General features: G+C 38.0%; 1 protein-coding gene across 9 annotated transcripts in view; it reads left to right on the top strand.

Moving 5' to 3' along the window:
- Window positions 1–24,181, top strand: part of PCSK5 (proprotein convertase subtilisin/kexin type 5) — a 475,211-nt gene that overhangs the window by 169,233 nt on the left and 281,797 nt on the right. For all 9 annotated transcript variants that reach the window (XM_057548456.1, XM_057548455.1, XM_057548453.1 and 6 more), the window contains exons 7-8: window positions 959–1,131; window positions 22,100–22,312. In XM_057548456.1, coding sequence (XP_057404439.1) covers window positions 959–1,131; window positions 22,100–22,312 — 386 coding nt within the window. The remainder of the gene's footprint in view (window positions 1–958; window positions 1,132–22,099; window positions 22,313–24,181) is intronic.

Below are 24,181 nucleotides of genomic sequence, written 5' to 3' on the forward strand. Positions count from 1 at the left end.
AAACCACATAGCCTCTAAAGCTGCCTGATTTAGGGTTTTATTATTTAATCCTCATTTATTGGTAATCAAAGAAAGTTGAAATCCTACTAGATAACAACGTTTTCCTAAGGAGTAAATTTAGGCTATAAGGACATAATTTTAAAATAATACAATGTCTCAGTGATGGTATTTAGCTTCAGCTGAAGGAAAGGTATGTTTACTTATTAGGTGTTTTGTTGTTATTGCGTGTCTGTAAAATGAAAAGAAAGCTTTGTATTTGACAATTTTTTTTAGTATCTTAGTGTCTATTTTTGCAAATTAAGGTTAATAATAAATTCCTATCTGTCTGGTGGGAATACTTACATGAAGATTAATGACTAAACATTGCCAAAACCCTTTGAGAATTATTTGATGTGTTACATGCACAGAGGGCATTCTCATTTATTATTTGACTTATAATAACTTGGCAAAGAAGTAATATATTAAGTTCACATCAGTATTTCAGATTAGGAGATAATATTAAATATGGAGGAAATTGGACCACTCTAACTTGGCAACTTTCCAAGTTTCTAAGACTGCTGAGGTTAGAATGTTTTATACCAATTATGAGCACAAGGTACCTAATGAAGAGAAGTTTAGGGAAGATGGATTGCTTGAGGCTCCCTTTGTCCAGAGACAAAGATATCCCTTAAGAGAGAGATAAAGAGAAGGGAAAGAATGTGGAAACCTAGAAAAAGAGAACAATGGCTAAAAAAGTTTTAAAATAAGTTTTGCTCTTCTACATGCAATGTAACTTCCTTTCCCCCCAAGAAAGCTTCAGAAAAGTCTTGCACTATCTTTTTCTGAGGAACATATGCTGACTTAAGTGTTGATTTAAAGGTTATTCTTTCCTTAAAAAAAAAAATGCTGCAATTGAAATATATCTTGGTCTGTTTGGGTGAAGCTTCTGATAGAGTTACTTCCCCTCTCTGTCTTACAGGAGTTCGAATGCTGGATGGAGATGTCACAGATATGGTTGAAGCAAAATCAGTTAGCTTCAATCCTCAGCATGTGCACATTTACAGTGCGAGCTGGGGCCCGGATGATGATGGCAAGACTGTGGATGGACCAGCTCCACTCACCCGGCAAGCCTTTGAAAACGGTGTTAGAATGGTAGGTGGTTTTTTTTGTTTTTGTTTTTATTTTACTGGAGTATAGTTGATTCAAAATATTGTGTTAGTTTCAGGTGTACAGTAAAGTGATTCAGTTATACATACACATATATTCATTCTTTTTTAGATTCTTTTCTCATATAGGTTATCCCAGAATATTGAGTAGAGTTCCCTGTGCTACACAGTAGGTCCTTGTTGGTTATCTATCTTGTATATAGTAGTGTGTATGTTTATCCCAAGCTCCTGATTTATCCCTCCCGCCCACATTTCCCCTTTGGTAACCAGAAGTTTGTTTTCAATATCTGTAAGTCTGTTTCTGTTTTGTAAATAAGTTCATTTATTTCATTTTTTAAAAAATTAGATTCCACATATGAGTGATATCATATGATATTTGTCTTTCTCTGTCTGACTTACTTCACTTACTATGATAATCTCTAGGTCTATCCATGTTGCTGAAAATGGCATTTCATTCTTTTTGATGGCTGAGTAATATTCCATTGTATATATGTACCACATCTTCTTTATCCATTCCTTTGTTGGTGGACATTTAGGTTGCTTCCATGTCTTGACTATTGTGAATAGTGCTGCAATGAACATTAGGGTGCATGTATCCTTTCGGATTATGGTTTTCTCCGGATATACGCCCAGGAGTGGGATTGCTGGATCATATGATAACTCTATTTTTAGTTTTCTGAGGAACCTCCGTATTGTTTTCCATAGTGGCTACACCAACTTACATTCCCACCAACAGTGTAGAAGGGTTCCCTTTTCTCCACACCCTCTCCAGTATTTTTTATTTGTAGACTTTTTAATAATGGCCATTCTGACTGGTGTGAGGTGATACTTCATTGTGGTTTTGATTTGCATTTCTCTGATAATTAGTGATGTTTAGCATTTTTTCATGTGCTTTTTGGCGATCTGTATGTCTTCTTTGGAGAAATGTCTATTTAGATCTTCTGCCCATTTTTTGATTGGGTTGTTTGTTTTTTTGACATAGAGCTCATGAGCTATTTGTATATTTTAAAAGCACCTCAGCTCAAACTGTGTCGATTGGTGATGATTTTCATATGAAGCCACCTCTGAAACAGTGAGTTTCCAATTCTCCCATCTAGAGGAATGCATGGAGCTCTAGGCTGAGTCAGTAGACAGGATTGTGTGTTGTCCTGCAAATAAGCTAAGGGCTAGAGAGTTTCCTCTGATGAGAACAGAGGTATATTTGGATGCTTAGATTTGTTGAAAAGAAATATTTATTAATATTAACATCATTAATATTCATCAATATGTTAATTTTGGATTTGGAGATATAGATTCTTGAAACTGTGAGACTGAGAATTGGAGATATTGAAACGCTCCAATTGGTGTTGATAGATCATCCAACAGTGCCCTTCTGGGCATCTCCCTTGTGTAGTCCCTTCCCTAGCTTCACCTCTGTCCCAGGACAATATTATTTTTCTGTTCCCACATTCCCTAACCAGGCAGCTTAATTCATCATCATTTTCCTTGATTTCACTAAAAAAATTCACTGACCACTCCTCTCCCCCAAATTGACCATATAATCTAATGTAATAAAATATCTGTTTCAAATTATAGATCTTGAGAAATCCTGTCTTATTTAAATTAAATTTAAAAATAAGGGCTATATATTTGTAATACTCCACCAGAAGCAACTCCTTTCTCTTTCTTACTCGTGAATGTACCACTGGGTGATTTAAAGCATACATTTTTAAAATTTATTTTAAAAAAGTTTTTATTGAAGTATAGTTAATATATAATATTATATAAATTATAGGTGTACAATATAGTGATTCACAATTTTTAAAGTTTATAATCATTTATAGTTATTACAAAATATTGGCTATATTCCTTGTGTTGTACAGTATATCCTTGTAGTTTATTTTATACCTAATAGTTTGTACCTCTTAATCCCTACCCCTATATTGCCCCTCTCCCTTACCTCTCCTGACTGGTAACCACTAGTTTGTTCTCTATATCTGTGAGTCTAAAACATACATTTTAATCATGTTCATGTTTGTTCATTGTTGATCTGGGCCTAACCTCTTTTTGCTTCGTCATCTCTTTTTTCTTTTTAGGAATGTAAACGTACCCCACTCTTTTTTTTTTTTTTAACTGAAGTATAGTTGATTTACAATATTGTGTTAGTTTCAGATGTACAGTAAAATGATTCAACTAGGTATATATTTTTCAGATTTTCTATTATAGGTTATTACAAAATATTGAATATAGCCCCCTGTGCTATGCAGTAAATCCTGTTGCTTTTCTATTTTCTGTATAGCAGTTTGTATCTGTTAATCCTCTACTCCTAGTTTATCCCTACCTCCTCCCTTTCCCCTTTGGTAGCCATAGGTTTGTTTTCTGTGTCTGTGAAGCATATTCCACTCTTACTACCCATTGGCACATACTGCTTTCTCTACAGTATGTGGTCTTTGACTCTCTCCCATGACCTACTACTATACAGACAAATCCTATTTGACCATCAAACTTCAGTTAAACTGTTACCTCTTCCCAGAAACCTTCTCACTGCCCAAGCTAGAATTTAGTGTATGTGATCCCTACCTTATTTTCCCTATACTTTATATTCTTCCTGGTATGTATACTCTTTATCATATTGTGCTCTCTGTCAGAGTAAGTTTTGCATTTATCTTCTTCACTAAATAGTAAGTTCTTGAAGAGCAGAGCTTGTACTCTATGCACCTTTGTGAGCTTTGCAAAACCCATAAAGTACATTGAATTCTAGTGAGTGCTCAGTGAATGTTTGTTGAATTTAATTTAATTTACTGCAAATTATGCTAACCATAGGGTTGTTATAAATTCAGCCCAGATTTGAAACAGTGGAATGCATGCAGTTGATTAATGTAACATTGCAGCTGGAGTACAAATAATTATGATTCTTCCACCTTTGTGGGATTGGGGTTAGGGTTTTAATCAGAAGACTGAGCTAAGCCGTCTCCTGGTTATTCTGAAAGAGTCTGGAGGGAAAGCTTCTGCACTTGTTCTGTATGCACTTTCTAACTATAGTTAGGTTTGGTTTAGACTTTTCTAGCTCTGTCAATTTTCAGCTACATTAGAATCCTTTGAAACTGTAGGATAATGTTCTAAGTTGTTGGGTAGAATTTTCCTTTAATCACCAGTAATCTGGTGATTTCATTACCAAAACCTTGGGCTGCACATTACTATTATTTCTCTCTGTGTCATCAGTTCAATGGTTATTCAAGTTAAGTCAGTGATGCTTAGTTCATATTTAATTTTCAACTGTATGTGTATGACTCTTAACATAATAAAGAGCAATCTGAAATTTCTCATTAAAATGAATCTATTTATGTTAGTAGTACACATAGCCTCATGAGTATATATAGAGAGAGAATGTCCTATATTCAGTAGCTATCATTAAATCAGGTGATATGGACCAATGGTTTTCAAATTTATTATTGCTAGTGAATCTTTCATTCAATGGAAATCTTAACTGGAAGTCTAATATATAAAACAAATACAAATGTGGTACGTTGGTGGAAGGAAAAAAGAGCCAAGATTAGAAACAAGATGATCTGAGAAAGTTATTCAGACATATAGAAAGATTATATTCAGAAATAAATAATTTTTAAAAACTTATTCTATACTCATCATTAATTATAAAAGTAGTCCATGCCTGTTACAGTAGATCATTACTATAACGATGAAATTAAAATAGATTTTCCTGTCCAACTAGATAACCATTGCTAGGAGTATGGACTACATCTTCCCATACTCCTGTGCACATTCGTATACCAAATGGGGATCATATGTCTTTGCATGTTGCTGTTTTCACCTAACAGTGTATCATGGGTATCCTTCTGGGGCAATCCATAGGATAGGACTCATTTATTTTACTCTTTCAAAATTTTTGGAGTATGGAGATCCCATAATTTATTCAACTTTCCATTGAGGATCTTTCAAGGTTTTAATCTGGGAAAACAAGGACTTTAGTTTTAAGACAGACCATTTACTTTTAGAGTTAAGGCAGTAACAAAAGAAGTAACTCTTAAAAAGAACAAATTATTCTGACTCCTAGCATTGCACATCTAATTATGGAAAAGCAGCGGTGACTCATTTAAATGTGTTAAGATCAGCATGAGAGGGTTTTTATGTGTTTAATATACATGGGCTTGTGACTTAGCCTAAAGTTGAGTCTAGGATTTGTCATTTACTGCTCTCTGACCTGATTTAGATCAAATTACCTCTCTGCTTCCATTTCCTCATCTACAGTAGGGCAATAATAGTATTTACTTACAAAGATGTTATGAGTGCTAAGTGAGATGATAATGCATATAAAGCAATTGACACAATACCTGGAACATAATAGGTGCTCAAGAAATACCATATATATGTTTTTCTTTCTTTGGAAAAGAGATCATGCTCTTCCAAAAAACTTTGTATTTATTCTCAGCCCCCCATTCTTCTCTCCTATACCATTTCCACACTGTGGAGTTCTAGATGATTCCATTTAGTTACTTGTAGTGGTAGATTAAAAATAATATGATAAAAGTCAGCATAGAGTTTCTGAGTTCTATAATGTCATTTATTTTGTTCTTCCTATGTCTATACTCACCTTCGATTTTACTTGCCTTATAAAAGCTCATCCTCAGTTTCATCGAGATAACCTCTCGGTATACAAATTCATTTCAGTTACCCATGTTTGTGATTTTTGAAGCAGTATATTAGATAGCCTTTACCAGGAAAAAGAAATCTTTCATTCTTCCATTATCAGGCATCAAATGAGTTGGTAAATTTTATATTCTTTGAGATTATTTTATTATTTATTTTATTATTTATATAGATTATTTTGTATAATATATACTGTCAAATATATGGAAAATAATTGGATAATTACATTATGCAAAGTTAGATTCTAGAACACAGTAATGAAATAAATAAGTGATTTATTAGCTGAGTGATTTAAGGAATGAGGGAGTAAGTGACTAAAAATAATTCCTTCAAGAAACTAGCTGAAAATCTATGTGGCAGTCTAAAGTCACTGTGACTTTAGACTGTTGCAGCTTTAACTACATCATCTAGAAACTACAGGAATTGGAATTTCTTCTTTTTATTAAGTTTAGTCAACTTCCGCACTGTAGATAAAAGAGGGAAGAAGACGTCTAAGTTTTATACGTAATACATAAAAGTTTCCCCATTCTAGCAACAAGACAAAACAAACATAGAAACTATCAAGACAATTTGAGCTAAGGAGAAGTATTATGAATGAAATTAAACTGATGACTGGGGGGAAACAGAACTGGTTTAGTTAGGGAGGACAGGGAATCATCTTTGAGGAGGTGATATGTGAATGGAGACATAAATGATAAGAAGCCAGTTAGGAGAAGAAATGTGGAAGGAATGTTCTGTGCAGAAGGAACAGCAAGAGCTAAAAAGCACCCTAAGTGGAGAATGATTAGGGTGTATCTCCAGAACAGAATGCTAATTTGGGTGTTGGGAGCAACAAGAACAGAAAGCGGGCAGTAGTAGATGGCCACAGAAGTAGGCAGGGGGCTAGCTCAGCAGGGCGTCCTAAACCATGAAGGGGGTCTGCCTTTTAATCTGCTACAGAAAGCCAGTGGAGGTTTTCAGCAGAGTAGTGGCCTGATGGAATACAGTTTTAAAAGATCACTGCTGTGTAGAGAAGGGACTGCGTGTGGGGCAAGGGATGGGAAGGCAAGAGAGGAAGATTGAAATGGTCCAGGAAAGAGGTGATAATGAGTTGGACTTGGGTGACAGCAATGCCAAGACCTCTGGAGAGATCGGTGGCAAGAGAGAGAAGCCTAAGGATCAGGAAAGATTTCACAAAGGAAATAAATACATTTTGCTCAGGGAGTCCAAGTATTGATTGCACCCATGCCTTCTGCTTGCTAATCAAAAAATGTAGCAAATATTGAATTTCAAAGCGCTCCCTATTTGTTTACTATAAGTATTTGGCCTAGTAAAATGGAACACTATTTTCAAAGACTTTATAACAAAATCAGAATTGATTCCATTTATAGCCCCTTTAGAATTAATGTGCCAAAATGGCATTAGAGAAACTATGTTAAACAGACCATGTCACAATTGACAACTTGCTCTTTCTCTCAAAGATAGCACTATATTTGCTGCTACAGAGCTATAAAATTAAATGCAAGAATTAGAAGTATATCATTTGGGCTGCATGAAAATAAGAATAATAATAGTACCTTTAACATTTGCCAGTCTACTGTAGTATAGTTACTCTCCTAAGCCCTACAATAGATAACTTTTAATCTTCACAATAATTTCATAAGATATATACTCTTCTCCCCAATTTTGTAGAAAACAGATATTCAGCATAGCTAAAAAAGTCAGAATGTGGACCTCAACGAAATCTAATAGATTTTTTTTACAAGTTGTCATTTCTCTTCTGTTTGGCACATCTGTCCTCCTCCCTCCATCTGTGACCACATACTCTAGCTTTTCTCCTGTTACCATGGTGAATTACTTGCTCTTCTACCTAAGTCCACTGCCTCCAATTCTTCACTTGACCCCATTCCTTCTCACCTCATCAGTGACATGGCTCCATCAGTTAGCTTCTCTTTCATCTGTAAAATTTCCCTCTCAAATGTATTATTGCCATCCACAAACGTTCACCCTGCTAATTCTCCTATCTCAAAAGAGAGAGAGGAGAATCCATCTGTGGGCTCCTATCTCCTTCCAATTACTGCCTCATTTTTTTTTTCCACTTTGAAACAAAATTCCTTGAAACTGTGGTCCATACTTGCCCTCTACAACCTCATTTGTCCTATCATCTGGGAAGCCACGGCATCAGGACTCTGCCCCATCATTCCACCGAAGCTGTTCTTATCAAGGTCACCGTGAAACCCAGTACTCTTCTCTGAGTTCTTATCTAATTTGTCCTGACAGGGACTCCTGCCTGCTTCTTTCTATCCACAATATAACATACATGCACTCCAGCCCTTCAGAACCCCTTTTTGGCAATTTTTATCCCTTCTTCTATGTATTAGATTTACTTACCTTGTTAATTGATTGTCTCCTCCATGAAGGCCCTGAGTTTGACTGTTTTGTTCTCTACTGTATCCCAAGTACCCAAAACAGTGTCTTGTACTCTGTAGGTATTTAGTGAATGAACGTATGAATGACTTCCATGCCAATTTGCTGCGTCTACTGAGTTAATTTGCTTAAGGGTCACACTTGCATTGTTTTTGGTTAATATTTTGGAAATGAGTTATTAACATACATGGAATAGTCTGGTGATTAGTGTACCCAGACTCTGCATTCAGACTCTTCAGTGGGTTCTAATACCTTGCCTTTTTCGAGTTAATTAGCCTCTCTGAGGATCAGTTTGTTCCTCTATACAATGGAGCTAAATGCTAGTAATTAGTTTATAAGACTATTATGAGGATTATATGATTAATGCCTGTTAAATACTCAGCAGAGTTCCTGGAACATAAGAATCTCTCATTATGTTATGAATCTTTATCATCACTAAAAGGGCAAGAGTAATAAAAGTAAAATACTGATTAATCATGTAAATATTATAAAAAGTTTTTATTGTTCCAAATCTCTGGGTTTAATCAATTTCATATTGCTGAATGGTCCTTAGGGAAGGTAAGTATATAATCTTGAGATTATTATTAAGGAATGGCCAAAATAAATGGGAGAAAATACCCAAGGTTTTCTAAAGCTTTTCCGTAAAACACTAATTAATAAAATGCTAAAAAAGTTGGGGGGATGGAGGGATTTTGCTATCAAATACACTTGAGAAACACCACTTATTATATGCTTCCTTTAGAAATTTAAAAGCATATTAAAGGCTCTGAGAAGTCCTGCAGTAGAGAGATGTGTTTAAGTTTATTTAATCAATGTTCTAAACTTTAACCACACCAAAGCTTTTATTTTCATGACTTTTTTGAATTGCTGTTAAATTTCACTTTAAATTCTTTAGAATTTCTTAGTGAAAATTCAGCTAAACTTATTAGAGTCAGAATGTTAGAACTGGAAATAATTTTAGTGATTGAGTTGTTTTTACCAACACTAATGTATTTATTTACTTGATGTCACTGCCATTCACCCAATCTCCCTTCCTAGAACTCGTCATTTCCTCTTTTCTTCGATCTAGTCATCTAATAAGTCTTCCTTTCCTGTACTACTTCTGAAAAGTCTATGGAATCTGCCCTCTTGTCCTCACAACTAGAACCAACATCTCTCGTATAGACTTTGGCAATAGCGTAATTTCAAAACTTCCATCCTCCCAGCTTGAGCTTCAACTTTCAATTCAGCATGAACACCACAGCCAAAGAAGTATTTTTATATGTAAATCTTGTCATTTGTCTTCTCTTTAAAATTCATCACTGCTCCCTGTGACCAACAAGGAACATTCTAAGCTTCTTAGGAGGGCACATAGGGTCTCTTACAATTTTGGCAGGAGTCTCAGAATCAAAATCTTGAGAAAAGATAGTTTAAGAAAAAGTTGCTCTCATTCAAACAGATACGATTTCACTTACCATGGGATCCTTTGGCTCGGCTCCTTGGTATGACTGCAGACTTCCCTCAGGGGAAACTCTTGGCTTCATCTGCCCACACAGTTCTAAATAAGAAATGATTTTATAAAATGAGTGAGTTGATTGACAATGTTTCAGAGATAGGTGACCCAAGGTTTGGTGTTAGAATAAGGAGCTAATTGCCTAAAATTGTCTTTGATAGACTCTTTATTCATTCATTTATTTCTGATTGCATTCAGGAAACACTCACTGGTGGTTATAATATTCCAGGCACTTTTCTAGGTGCTAGTGAAAGGTAAATAACACTCAGGACTTGTCTTAGGGGAGCTCACCATATAACAATGAATAAAGGTTCTAAACAAAGTGCCAGCAGACTCCCAGATCTGGTAAACAATAAGAACAGACTAAACTACACACAATAACAAAACTTACTGTGTGCAGTCTAGTTGCCTTGCAGTCATCTTTTTTGCCCTAGTTGGGTTATTAAACTTTAATAATGCATTTGATATTCATCAGCAGGCATCTAATGCATTGACAGCATTTCACAATTTCCTGACAAGTGTGTTTAATAATATCCTTTAGAAAACAAGCAAAAAACAGAGAATTGAATCTTTTCTTTTTCCCATAATCAGAAAACCCTGTATTCGGGTTACCAGTACTTCCCTGATTATTTTACTCAAAAAATATTTCTTAAGTATTCACTACATACAAGCACTGGTTTGACATTTAGCTTAATCTTTTATCTGGAGAAATCATGGAGCTCATTGTAGATATTGTAGGATCATGGCTTATAGTATTTGCTTTGCCATTTTATCTACAAGTATACTTTCAATTTAAGATTCTTTTTATTTGAGCATTTTAGGCTTTGGGGTTATCAATTAAGGCATTCCAATGAATTCATGACAGAACCAGTGTCAAGGATGGGGAACAAAATTAGGTGAAATCGGAATCAGTGGTCTCTAACTTGCTGTTGGAACAGTGGCCTTCATCCCGTCTTCACTCTGCTCTTCTATTCGGGAGTCCAGATGGAAACTAGTCTCTTATGAAGTCTCTGATTGGTATATCTCCTTTCTATCATCAATTTCCTTTTCAATTCACCAGATTTTACAACTGATTGAATATTTAGAATATTTGCTGAAAGCACAAGCATGCTTTATTTTCACACATTGTCTCATTTACACACATGCACACACACAATTTCTTCACCCTTAAATTAAAGGCACATGTTCACAAGAACAGGAGAGAAGAGGTATAATGAGCTTATATAATAAAGCAGTAATAATAATCGTAATAAAATTAACCACTTCCACTCGGGAAGGATTTGTTTTTATCTGATATACACCCAGCTGTAGCAGGCTTGGTACCAGTTTGCATTTTAGTAAATGACAGATTGTTGTTAAATTAGTTGGCAAATGTAAAACTTTGAAATAATATATGGGTAGGCAAAGATAGACAAGGGACCTTTTTTTATATCGGTTCCACTTCATGAAAATTGACTTTATTTATTTATTTTTGGCTGCGTTGGGTCTTCGTTGCTGTGCACGGGCTTTCTCTAGTTGCGGCGAGCGGGGGCTACTCTTCTTTGAGGTGCGCGGGCTTCTCATTGCGGTGGCTTCTCTTGTTGCAGAGCACAGGCTCTAGGCACGTGGGCTTCACTAGTTGTGGCTCATGGGCTCAATAGTTGTGGCTCGTGGGCTCTAGAGTGCAGGCTCAGTAGTTGTGGCTCACGGTCTTAGTTGCTCTGCGGCATGTGGGATCTTCCCGGACCAGGGCTTGAACCCATGTCCCCTGCATTGGCAGGCAGATTCTTAACCACTGCACCACCAGGGAAGTCCCAAAAATTAACTTCAACTGGAGTTTATTTTTAAAATCCTCCCTTAGAATTTAACTATGTACTGATGGAACTCTGTGTTTTTAGAACTTTAACAAAGCTAAGAAGTGACTTGCCAAATGGACCCAGTAGAACATTATCCATTTTGGAAACAAAGAAATAGATGTTTTCATAAATACATAGGTGGTTTCACATTCTCTAATTGAAGATTATCTGATATCCAAGTATCAGATTTAGATTACTGTATTATTGTGAATTGTGATGCATTTATATGGAAAGTAGCACAAATTTATCCTAGCCTTGTATAATTCACATCAAGTATTTATTGTCACCTTGTTTTTAGTTTAGAGATTTGTTATTAACACTGTGAGTAGTTTTTTTTTTAACTTTTGCAAATTGCATTCTAATTCCCTTTGTTCTACTCATGGATTAACCAGATATCAGTAACAGTCCTCTTTTCTTTTAGTTTGTTTTGTTCTATTTTTAGTGACTCCTGGGCCACCTGGGGGATAAATGAAGTCCATATCACAGGAGTCATTCTAATATAGTCTGGATGTCCCTGTTATAGGGAAGATACAAAATCATACAGGGAGTGGATTAGGTCAAGTTGAGGTTCATACCATTTCTGAGTGTCTGTGATTCTAAATATAGATTTGAAAAAGCTGATGGGGAGGACAGATACATAAATTTCCTTCAACAAAACATGGCAGCAACCAGAAAAGAAAGGCCACTGTGTAATAAACAAGGATAAATTGAACTGAGTTGATAGTATCCAATGATTTAAACGTATATATGGCTTTTATTGCAGACTTTCTTTTCACTTGCCCTGAGCCTACATTCCTCATCTTTAAGAGGAAAATAATCAAATTTAATATTCAGGATTGTAAACATTATTATGATTATTACCTCTGATAGCCTCTCGAGTTAGGCATAGGAATAATTTTCACAGGACCTCCCCCAGTTTCAAGATTTGAAAACCAAGTCTTGGCAAAGTAGGTAACCTGGTCATTAAGAAGCATGACTGTGGGTCAGACTCAGGTCTGTCTTCCAAGCCTGTGCTCTTGGCCCCCACGCGCCATGTGATATCTGCTCTGAAGAAGTGCGTCATACAGGCCTGTGTCTGCATACTCAGCTCTCAGCCAACAGTAGCTTTAATTCTGGTCATGAAAGTGAACACTGCAACAGGGACCTCGCTCTCCTCTGAACTCCTGGGAAATTTATCATCTAGGCAAACTGATTTGGCATATCGTGAACTTCACTGGCTTCTCTCTTTCTCTTCATCCCTGGGTGCAACCTGTGATGATGTAGAAAGTATCGGCTTTAAAGTCACAAAGACCAGAGTTGAAATCTCAGTTTGGTTTCTCTCTAGCATTTTGACCTGGAACAAGTTACTAAGTTATCAGAGCTTCCATTTCCCGGAGACAAGGCTATGATAATACTTACTTTATGGAGCCATCGTGAAAACTGACTGAGGTCTCACATACACAGTGCTCAGACCAATTGCTGGTCTCCCCCCGAGAGGAAGGCCAACGTTTGGTGCATCTTTAAGGACCCTAGAGTATCCACCACAGTCTTGTAAACAATATAAGCTTAATATCAATTGTAATTTTTTCAGAAGTGTGATTTGCTTTCATTTGAATCAGGATTATGTTTATGGGAAGAAACTGTAAGGGACTGATTTTGTCCGTTTCAGAAACGTTATGAGCTACTCCGCAAAAGGTCAAAGTCATTGCTTCATGGAGTAGAGGCCTGTGACATTCAAGCCCCAGGATGGGCTTCAGAGAGGGGCAGCTTTGCTCACCCCTTCAGAGCTGAGCTGGGAGTTGGAACCAACCCACAGGAGGCATTCTCTACCCCAGAGCTAACTTAGAGAAGGGTATTAACTTTTCATTATTGCTGGAGTATCCATCCTTCTTTCCAAGTGCCTTTCCAAACATTTACAATAAATTCCTTTCATACCCCTATTGATAATAAATGTTTTTATTCTCTGTGAAAGGAATTTTTCAGATTCTACTCCTTCAATATAATTTAAAGGTGATGGTATCTTTCTGGGCAGTTTGAAAATAGGGAATTAATGTGAATATGGAAAATATCCTTCTCCATTTCATAAGTCTGGCTCTCCTGAAAGTCTGAGCATGACATTGCATTTGCTCTGCGATGATCCAAGGTGGAGAAACCTTTGGGAGGTATGTCTCTTTTTCCCTCAAAATGGAAGTGCTGGGATGGTGAATGTACCCAAAATAGCTGCATTGGTGCTGTTCATTCTTGTGATTATTTCAGAGGGCAGATGACATTCAAACGTACTTTTTCAGTTGCTTGGAATGAGAAATTGACAAACCCTATCTGCATGCTTCTCCCCACGACTGGTGTTAGCCTTCCCCAGGCCCTGGGAAAACTGCTGGAACAGGGCTCAGAGCTTGCAGGACTGTGGGAGTGACCAGAAGTAAATAATAACCTGAGTCTTTCTGAGGCTTCTATGAGTCAGATGAGGAAGACAAGAGCTGAGAAAAAAAAAAGGAGGCATTGATCAGTATGAATTAACCATAGATAAACATGAAAAGCAGACAGTTACTTGGGGATTGTTGATTTGGCAAATGAGATAAAGCAGGAAGGGAAGGGTTTTGGGGTTTGTTTCTGGTTTTTTTTTTGTTTGTTTTTCCTCTAATGCACTATTGCTAAGCAGTATTTCTCTAAACCATGTTGTTAAGCATTTTTAGGAATACCCAGTGTCAGTACTAGTCAGTGGGGATCAGCATTGGTTGAGGTGAGACTGGATTATCTGGTCCTAGCTTTTCTGCCACTGAATGGCTCTGCTCACTTTATTCCCTTAATTTCCTTATGTAGAAATGTAGAATTTTACTGTACGAACCTCTTATGTGTCCAGCTTTAAATAATATCCATAGCACATTCTTCGCCTCCACATTTTTATTATGTGGAGTTTCTAAATGTACAGCGAATCTGCAGGTTAACAGGAATAAAATTATTTGCTTGAAAGCATATTTATTTCTATTAGTAAACACACATGGTTTTTATTTACTCCTAGATCTTCTACTATCCTTTCTCCATGAAAGACTGATTTTCTTCTTCCAATTATACTGTAAAAATAACCAAAGTAAACGAAATCTACCCTGATGTAATACCACTCTCAGGGGCCAAGGGTTACACCATTGAGCACTTGGTGATAAAGTGTAAGAAGCTGTATTATGTGTCCAAGTCCTCTGTCAGCTCTTCTGAAGAAAGGGAAGCTCTGATAATAGGACTTGATTCTACAAGCCTTCAGTGAGCTGATGCTCTATTGAATTTATATTCTGGCAGATGTGGTGAATAAGCAACTCAGTTTGGGTTTTTTTCTTCTTTCTAGTCACGCAATAAATATAAAAGTAGCTTTTTATCAGGAACCTGAGTCTGGGGTAGTTCTGTATTTGTGGTGTTGTTTGATTATTCTTTACACTAATCTTCGGCCATATGACTCCAAGGATCCTTTTAGAAAACTGAGCTAAAGTCACCTTTGGGTTCCCTGAATTCAGTGCATCATGCTGTTCCTTCATGTACTAGAACACAAAGAATATCGTGGAAAGACTCTAAATGTAGATATAAGTGGTGTTTTTAAATGTGGCATTTTACCAGAAACGCTTACAACTGTTGTCACCAGCAGCTGATCCCACAATCATAATCAGGCTGTTTATTCCTTTAAAAGGGAAGTCGACTGCATTTGGTATGCTCCGGAAACATATAAAATGGATTTTCATTTGTGCCGGATAAAATTAATGTCATCACGAATAACTGCATCTAGTATTTTTAGTGTGTTATTAAAAAGTCAACAGACATAAAAAATTGCTTAATATATATGGCTTAGCGACCTACTGTGTACACAGCAAATCAGAATACAGAAAACCTGACGTGGGGCAGAAAAGGTGGGTGAGGTTGAGATGGAGAGGAAGAAAGAGGGGGGAATGAAGTCCTATCACTTGAGAAAAGGCAGGAAGACAAAAATGCAGAGAAACAGGTTACCATTCACAAAAGCCTTCTTTAACTGCATTTGTATTTTCAGTCTTTTTCTTTCATCAACCTTCCTTTGGTAGGCTAAGTAGCATAAAATGAGATTGGTGAAGACACTCCCACAGAGTGCTTTTTGTAAGTCATTGGACCGCTAGGGAAGTCCGACAGTTTGGTTTTAAAATGCTTAGAGTCATTCCTCTGTTTACCTTAGTAATTCTGAGAGCTCAATAACTAAACATTCTGAGAGCAGGGTGGAATCGAGTGAAACCTGTATACTCTGCACATCGGACGTTCCGACTTGTAGAGTAGATCTTAAAAATGAGAGTCAGGTGTGCTTATTTTCCAGGTGAGGATACTTGTGGCTGGCGAAGTTAGCACTTCAGCATGGAATTGTTCCTGATAAAAGCAGCACTTAACCCCTGGATTCCTGACCCTCGGAGGCCATGTCTCCTTCTTTTACTCCTTTAAAAACATCTCATATCTGCCTCATTCGATTCCCTTGGGCTTTGGTGGGGAGTGACCCACTTTATTTCCTGGGTCCAATTCCGTCTCATACAATTAATTTCCCTACCCCCATCTCCATCTTGCCCAAATGCACTGATTAAAGAAACAAGTCTTGGGCTTTAGTCTTTCCCAAAGACATCTGATTACGTCTGTCTCATGACTACGTTCTCTTGATGTCTTCCCAAAGAAGACTTTTTCCCACCAGGTTACACCAGTGTTGTCTCCAAGGCATCAGAAGCTGTGTGCTCCTGATTTGTTTTCAATTGTGGATTATATTTCTTTTCAGATTACTTTTCAGGTCGCCTTTAAGGAGCCTTCATTTTCTTGTGAATCATCTGTCCTATTGATGATCATGATTCAAAGAGTTATTAAGTATTTTAAAAGCAATATGTATTTTTAAGTTCTGAAACAAATATCTTGGGTGAGCACTACAAAAACCTTTCCAAAGTTTGTTGTTGCTGTTGTTTTGCCTTTACATCATGATTCTGGACCCAGACCTGTTTCTTTCAGTGAACCCTGCTCAGTTAAGAAACAGGATTTATTTTGGAAATGCTTGTCAGAATGTTTTTGAGCTTTAAAAGATGAACAGTTCTCTCTTCATATCTCAGCTACCGAACAGTTATAGGTGTCCTTGTCTTTCTCCAGCCTCTTCCAACCTGAAGCCCCTTTATCTGTGAACCACGTAAGGAAGAGCTTCCATAGAGGGCTGCGCTCTTCTCTCACTGATATACGAAGATCAGAAAAAGGCAGGGAGCGGAGCAATGAGGGGCTTTGGTAAACTGGGTATCAGGCCGTACTTGGAAGACATCACACTTAAAAGAGAGTTCCTCCTCCTACAGTTGTTTTATTGTGTCTCTTCATGTCGACACATACAGATATATAGGTTCTGATAAGACTTATTGGTCTCCCTCTCCTGTCTCCACCCCACTCTCCTTACATGATAGTGTGCCCATTACTTAATGTTACTCGGTTTTTTTAATCTGTAAAAATGCATGTCTAATTTGCTTGAAGTTAACTAATAGATGTGAAAGCACCCAGCACAATGTCCCGTCTTTTGTATTGCAAGAAGCCTCTGGTCATTTAGTCATGTCCCTTTAAGAATACAGTTGACCCTTGAACAACACAGGTGTGAACTGCACAGGTCCACTTTGAGGCGGATTTTTTTTTTTCAGTGGCAAGTACTATAGTACTACACAGTCTGCAGTTGGTTGAGTCCACAGATATGGAGGAACGGTATATACAGAGGGCTGACTCTAAGTTATACATAGATTTTCAACCGTGCGGAGGGTTGGCACCCCTGTCCCCCACCATTGTTTAAGGGTCAACTCTACTTTCTAAGCAATATGGAAAAGAAGTAGTATTAAAATACCAAATACAATCTAGCTGTATTGGCTGAAAAATTATCACACCGTTTTAAAGAAAGAAATTTAGTTCCATTAAAGTCTATACCTCTCTAAACCTGACTTGCAGTGTATGATTTAATTGATAACCCAGCATAAAGTAGCCTTTTCCGACCTGAACCACAAGAAAATCCAGTTTTTTTCTAGCCTTTAATAATAATATTTATGGCATATATAAATTAACTTTTGTAGGGCATACATGAGAAGAAACACATACACAATTAGATACACAATGAAACAGAATCTTTAGAGTTTGGTCAAATTGGTCCTGTGTGGATTTCACAGTATATTTTGCTGTAAATTTACTAACTTTTAACTTGGCACTCAGTTAAATTGGAGGATTCTTTTCCTTTCCTCATTCAAAGTGATATTAATATAACCAGTTGTAATCACAGTACTTTACCAAACTATACAATAATGTTATTTCCTACGCTTCGGGAAAATACGTGTCTCAAAGATTCTTTTCTCTTTATAATATTCTGCCCACCTTCCCGTCTCCCAACATCCCACATTAAGATTTAATTCTTAAATTACTCTGAGCTTTAGAGAAACGTCCAGATTTCTTTTTACCACATATGTTTTGGTTTTCTGAATATTGCACACTAATGAAAATTCCCTGTGCATCTGTAGTAAATAAACCTTTGAATTGCTAATTGTTTCAGATCAGCCCCCTAGATCTTTAGCAGCTGTCTTTATGGCATTTTCAGCCCACAGATTCAGTCTGTTTGTTTCTGGGATTTTAATCATCAGCCATACACACAGGCACAAAGGTCAGGTTGCCTTGTAGACAGAGTGGTGGCAACATCTGTATGTGCTGTAGCCTCCACGGGGGGCGGCTCATCCTTTATCTCCTCCTCTCACCTTGTGTTAGTCAGCTCGGGCTGCCGTCAGAGAATGCCACAGACTGGGTGGCTGAAACAACAAAAATGGATTTTCTCACTGTCTGGAGGCCAGAAGTCTGGAAGTCCATGATCAGGGTGCCGGCAGAGTTAGGTTCTGGTGATGCCTCTCTCAGCTTGCACACAGCTGCCTTTTTACGGTGTTGTCACAAGGCCTTTCCTCTGTGCACACACTTTTGTTGTCTCATCTTCTAAAAAGGACGCCAGTCCTGTCTGATTAGGGCCCCACCCTTATGACTTCATTAACCTTAATTACCTCTTTAAGGGCCCTATCTTCAAACACAGTCACACTGGGGATGTGAAGCTACGTCTTCCATTCGATCCTCCAGCTCCCCATCTCCCCTTCTCCCCTTCTCTCCACAAGCCTCATGCTCTAGGATACTGATCTCTATGGGATCCAGGTCATCTGGCTTCTGCTGGGGTTCAGCCTTGGGATACATTGGCAAAAAATGGGAGAGAGGGAGGAAGAGACTGGGGTCTTGCTCAGCACGCATTCCCCTGGCTCCTTCCCTGCAGGGCCGACATCGGTTGGCGAGTCCCCTGACCAGCTTTCAACTCCTGTTAGCCCCTCTGTCTCCCATTTCAGTGACTCCTCTCTCCCTGGCTCCCTTTAGGCAGTGACGGACCCCATACCCTCCTTTGGAGTTTGCCTTTGCCATGCCCAGTTGAATTTAAGCTTTGGCTCTGGCCTTAGCATTTCCGATTCCCAGTTTGCTCATCTGTAAAATAATGATACAGACTTGAATTGTGCAGAATAATGTTTGTACAGTGCTTGGTGCATAGTAAGTTTCTGTGAATGTTAGCCTCTGTGGTTTTTAGTGCACAATGAACCTTCTATGTATAAAACTCCCCTTGATTATAAAACACAAATTATCTCTTAAGAATTAGCCCTAGGTTTTCCCTCTTAATAGAGGAAGAAATGTGTTTGTTTCTGTTTATAAAAATCATACATGGTCACAGAAGGAAGGTATAAAAAGAAAATAAAATTCTTTCCTAATCTTACCGAACACGATAAGTTCTACTACATCGTCACTTGATGGTAGCTTTAAGCGTAAAACTGTACTACACGTTAACTTCATTGCGCAAACACGCACATACACTTTTTTCTAAACTGAGACTATACTGTATCATTTTGTATGCTACATTTGTAATGATATTACAACATAAAAGTACCTTCTGAACATTGTCTTATTAAATATTCTTTTAAAATCAAATATGCTTTTAGAGATCTTTTCAGACAGTCATAATTTTACATAGATACATAAATGTGATTATGCCATATGTGCTTTTTCATCATTTTGTGGGTTTTAATCTATTATCTTGTTATGGTTCTGTTTAAACCAGGTAGGTTTTGTCATTATCTCGTGTGTTCTGTTGACAGGTCAGGTAAAGCTCTGTTGTGACCGTGCTTTTTCCCGGTGACACAGCCCCTCAGTGTGTGATGGGGAGAGCACATTTTGGTGATGAAATGGAACCTTCTTATTCTTCCCTGGCTGCGACATTCTGTCTGTGATGTATAGACATGAGTCAGTCACCAGAGTTTCTCAATCTGGCCATCCACACCATAGTGAGGAGTAATTCCCTCTGGAGAATTGGAAGCATTGGACAAAATCCTTAGTTTATGATGGGTTGGTGATTTTTGCATCCTCCTCTATGTTTCGTGAATATTTGGATGGGAAACTGAAGGATGGTAAACCAGGTCCAGCTGTCTAGTGGCAATAACATCCAGAAGTTTCTCCCCCTCTCTCTTCATGAATTTTTCCCATTCCTGTGTAATCATATTGCATTTTTCCACATTGAAGGGCAAAAAGAAATCCATGCTCAGGTCAAGTCAAATCCTGTCATAAATATTCTGTTCCCTGAGGATTCAAGGTCAGGGAGAGTTTATCAAAGATACTCCAGATTCTTTGTCGTCTCTCTTTCCTTGGCTCTTTTTTCCAGAAATTCCAGGACAACACTCCAAATACTTTTTCCTCCACCTGACACCAGAAGAGTTGGGGCCTGGAAAGAAGAAAAGAGGTTTAGTCATCGCTAGTTTTGTGACTTTGGTTCTCACTTCCTAATTACAAAGTGATAGACTTGACCTATGTGTCCTCCAGCGCGCCTTGTAGTTTTAAAATGGTAGAATTTCTGAAGGATTCAGCTATGACTGTTCTGAGAGATGCTCTTCACTTTGGCTTATTTTTCTCTTTTCTTCTGAAGATCTCATCTTACAGAGAAAAATAGTCCATATGCTTCAATACATCTGTGTTCTACTTTGCTTCTTCTCCTTAATTATTTTATGACCTTAGGAAAGTCTTTGAGTTTATGCCAAGTTTTGGCATAAAGAATGTAAGAAAAACTTCTTGGATCTGGTTGAAGAAGGTATCCACAGTCAAATATGTTTGGAAATTACTTCAGATCGTGCCCCCCTCTTAGTTTTGCAATGAACCGTCACTCACTAAAGACTCTTAGAAGTTCTGCAATAAGGGAACCTGTTTAATTTTGCTTAATTCAGAGTTTCCCAAATGTATTAGATCTTGAAATCCTTTTATTTCTGGTAGCATCCATAACATGCCTCATAATTAATGTCCCTGCCATGCATAGAGGAAGCACAGCTCTGGAAGGAAGGGCATCATCCCAAATTCTGCCCTTTATTGATGATGTGATCTCAGAATAAATACATTACCTCTGTGCACCTCACATTGCTCATATATCAAATGAGGGTACATAATAGCAGCCACTTCATGTGGATGAAGATTTATAGGAATATAATATGACTATGGTAATTGTGACTAATAATATTCCAACTCTGAGGTCTGGCTGTCTGGGTTCAAATTTTGTCTTTCCACTTACTGGCTTGTGACCTTAAAAACATTACTTCTGTACCTCAATTCTTTATCTATGTGATGGGGACAAAAATTGTACCATTCTCACAGAGTTGTTGGAGGAAATCAGTCTGATTCATGTAAAACATTTAGAATTGTGCTTGGCCCGCGGTAGGTATCTAGTAAAATGTTAGCCCTTATGATCGTCATTGTTGGTGCTCTTGTTACTTCTATGACTATATCAGGTGAAAGGTAATTATTTTAGTTTCTTTTTTTAATTGGGATATAATCGACATATTAGTTTCAAGTATACAACATTAATGATTCATTATTTGTATATATTTGTGAAATGATCACCACTGTGAGTCTAGTTAACATCCATCACCATACATAGTTACAGTTTTTTTCTTGTGATGAGAAATTTTAAGACCTACTCTCTTAGCAACTTTCAAATGTACAATACAGTAGTATTAACCATAGCTGTCATGCTATACGTTGCATCCAAATTAGTTTTGTCTTTTTTTTTTAAATAAATTTATTTATTTATTTATTTTTGCCTGCATTGTGTCTTCGTTGCTGCGCACGGGTTTTCTCTAGTTGCGGCGATCGGGGGCTACTCTTCACGGTGGCTTCTCTTGTTGCAGAGCACGGGCTGCAAGTGCACGGACTTCAGTAGTTGTGGCTCGTGGGCCCTAGAAAGCAGGCTCAGTATTTGTGGCACGGGGGCTTAGTTGCTCTGCGGCATGTGGGATCTTCCCGAACCAGCAATCGAACCCGTGTCCCCTGCATTGGCAGGTGGATTCTTAACCACTGCGCCACCAGGGAAGTCCTATTTTAGTTTTTAAAAGCAACTCCTCTTACTTCAGAAAGCAGCTTAGATCCAGCACACTATTAATGTAGCATCGTACCCCTTCTGCAAATGCTTCATTCTGCCATGTTGATATTGATCTTGTCTTCATCTAGGGTCTGTGACCCATGTCTTCCATCATCTAAGTTTTTCTGTTTGTGTGCAGGGGCGGAGAGGCCTCGGCTCTGTTTTTGTCTGGGCGTCGGGAAATGGTGGGAGGAGCAAAGACCACTGCTCCTGTGATGGCTACACCAACAGCATCTACACCATCTCCATCAGCAGCACAGCCGAAAGCGGAAAGAAGCCTTGGTACCTGGAAGAGTGTTCGTCCACGCTGGCCACAACCTACAGCAGCGGAGAGTCCTATGATAAGAAAATAGTATGTGATATTTGCATGTCTGGCATGATTGGTTTATTTATCTTTCACTTTGAAACACAAAGGGAGACCATGCATTTATATGCACAAGTAATATATGGAAATAGAAAGATTAGCTGATTACTCAACACAGGTATTTGTAAATATTACCATTCCGTTACCAAGTTATTGAAAAAGCCTGTCTGGGTCATTACATTCCAGCATTGAATGTGGCCTTAGACATGATTAAGCTTCAGTTTTATTGAAGACAAATGAATGGACTACATTCACCTTGTGAGTTGGTGGCAGAGAAGAGACTGGGTGGGATTCTCAGCCCAGTTCCCTATCACTCTGTCCCCGTACTGCCTTTGAACTTCAGCTTGAGTACTTTGGTTTCAAAGTAAGTACAACGAATTCAGTGTGACCTAAACCTATGTAAAAGGTGCTTCTCTAACACTGCAGCACAGAGTTTGCCTGAACGAGAAGCACAGTAGTCCTGTGTGATCTGCTTACCAACGTGCTCTGCTCTCTATGCAGGTGGTAAAATGGTTAAGAGTTCAGGTTTGCAGGACCAGCCTGCGTGGGTTTCATTCACTCTGGAACTATTTACTAGCTGGGTAACTTTGGATACATTACTTAATTTTTCTGTCTCAAGATCCTTACCTGTAAAATGAGGGCATTTAATAATACCTAGTTCATGGAGTTATTTCAGTGATTATGAGGAAGTAGATAGAAAGTGCTTTGCACACTACCTGACCCATTGGTGCTCAAGAAAGGTCTGACTTTTAGGATGCCCCACACTGTGCAACTGACTCTAAATTTCAGACACCTTTGCACTTTGCTCTTTTCCTGATCATGGTTTTATAAAATGTCTCGGGGTTTGTCTTTCTAAAGTGGAGCTAAGCTGCTATACATGACACTTTTTAGCATTTAGCCAACACCCTGCTTTCAGATCCTGTGATTCACGCAGGTTTGGTTCACTCTGCGATGCTCCCTCTGGCTTTATACAGCAGTGGAAATAGAGGTGATAAGATACTACCTCCTTCATGTAATTCTTCATCCATATCTATTTGGTTCCTCTTGATTCCTGATTACTATAGGATTTTCATGTTTGATTTCTCGGCTACCTTTTACTATCCTCTTTAGTTACATTTTTCAGATTGATTTAAATAAAAACTGCCTACCCCTATGCATATCCCATCTGCCCCCATCTTTCTCTAATCCCTTCATAACAATTAGGTTAAAAACATGCACATGAGTAACCCTGGAAATACCTCCATCATACATCAGTAAACATATTCCACAATACAAAGTGAAATATAAAAGAAGAAAATATAGAGATGACAAGTTTTGAAGTTCCATAGCTTTCTTCATGGGAAAGTGATGCTCTATGATAGTTTACCATCATTATGGAAATGTTTTAATCTAGGAATGTTCCTTTGGCTTTCAAATTTGCTCATCTCTCAGAGCTCCTGGTCAAGGCCCACTAATACTGAGTGGCATCCATCAGTTCTGCATCATGAAAATCCTGATGAAAACTCTCTGGAATAAGAATTGTCTTCCCGAACTTCTAGAGTCTGAAGGCATGTTAATGAAAACTCGCCATTGCTTCCAAGTAAATATGCCCATCTAGTGCTATTATTTCCTGTGGGGCAGTTGTTGTGAGAGAGGTGTTTTTAAGTTCCATAAGTGCCTTCCTTAAGAGAAGATTATAATCCAATGGGCAAAATATCAAGGAAGAAGGAAGTGTTGCTGGGTCCCAGATGGAAGAGCACAGTGCGGATAGAGGGACCTCAGAATCACTACCCTGAGATTTACTCCTTACACTTGACCTTCCTGGGCTTTTCATCACTATTTACTGTGATGGTGTGGTAGCTGCTATGACCCCCATTG

This window comes from Balaenoptera acutorostrata, chromosome 6 (genome assembly GCF_949987535.1).
Source record: "Balaenoptera acutorostrata chromosome 6, mBalAcu1.1, whole genome shotgun sequence".
Taxonomy (NCBI): domain Eukaryota; kingdom Metazoa; phylum Chordata; class Mammalia; order Artiodactyla; family Balaenopteridae; genus Balaenoptera; species Balaenoptera acutorostrata.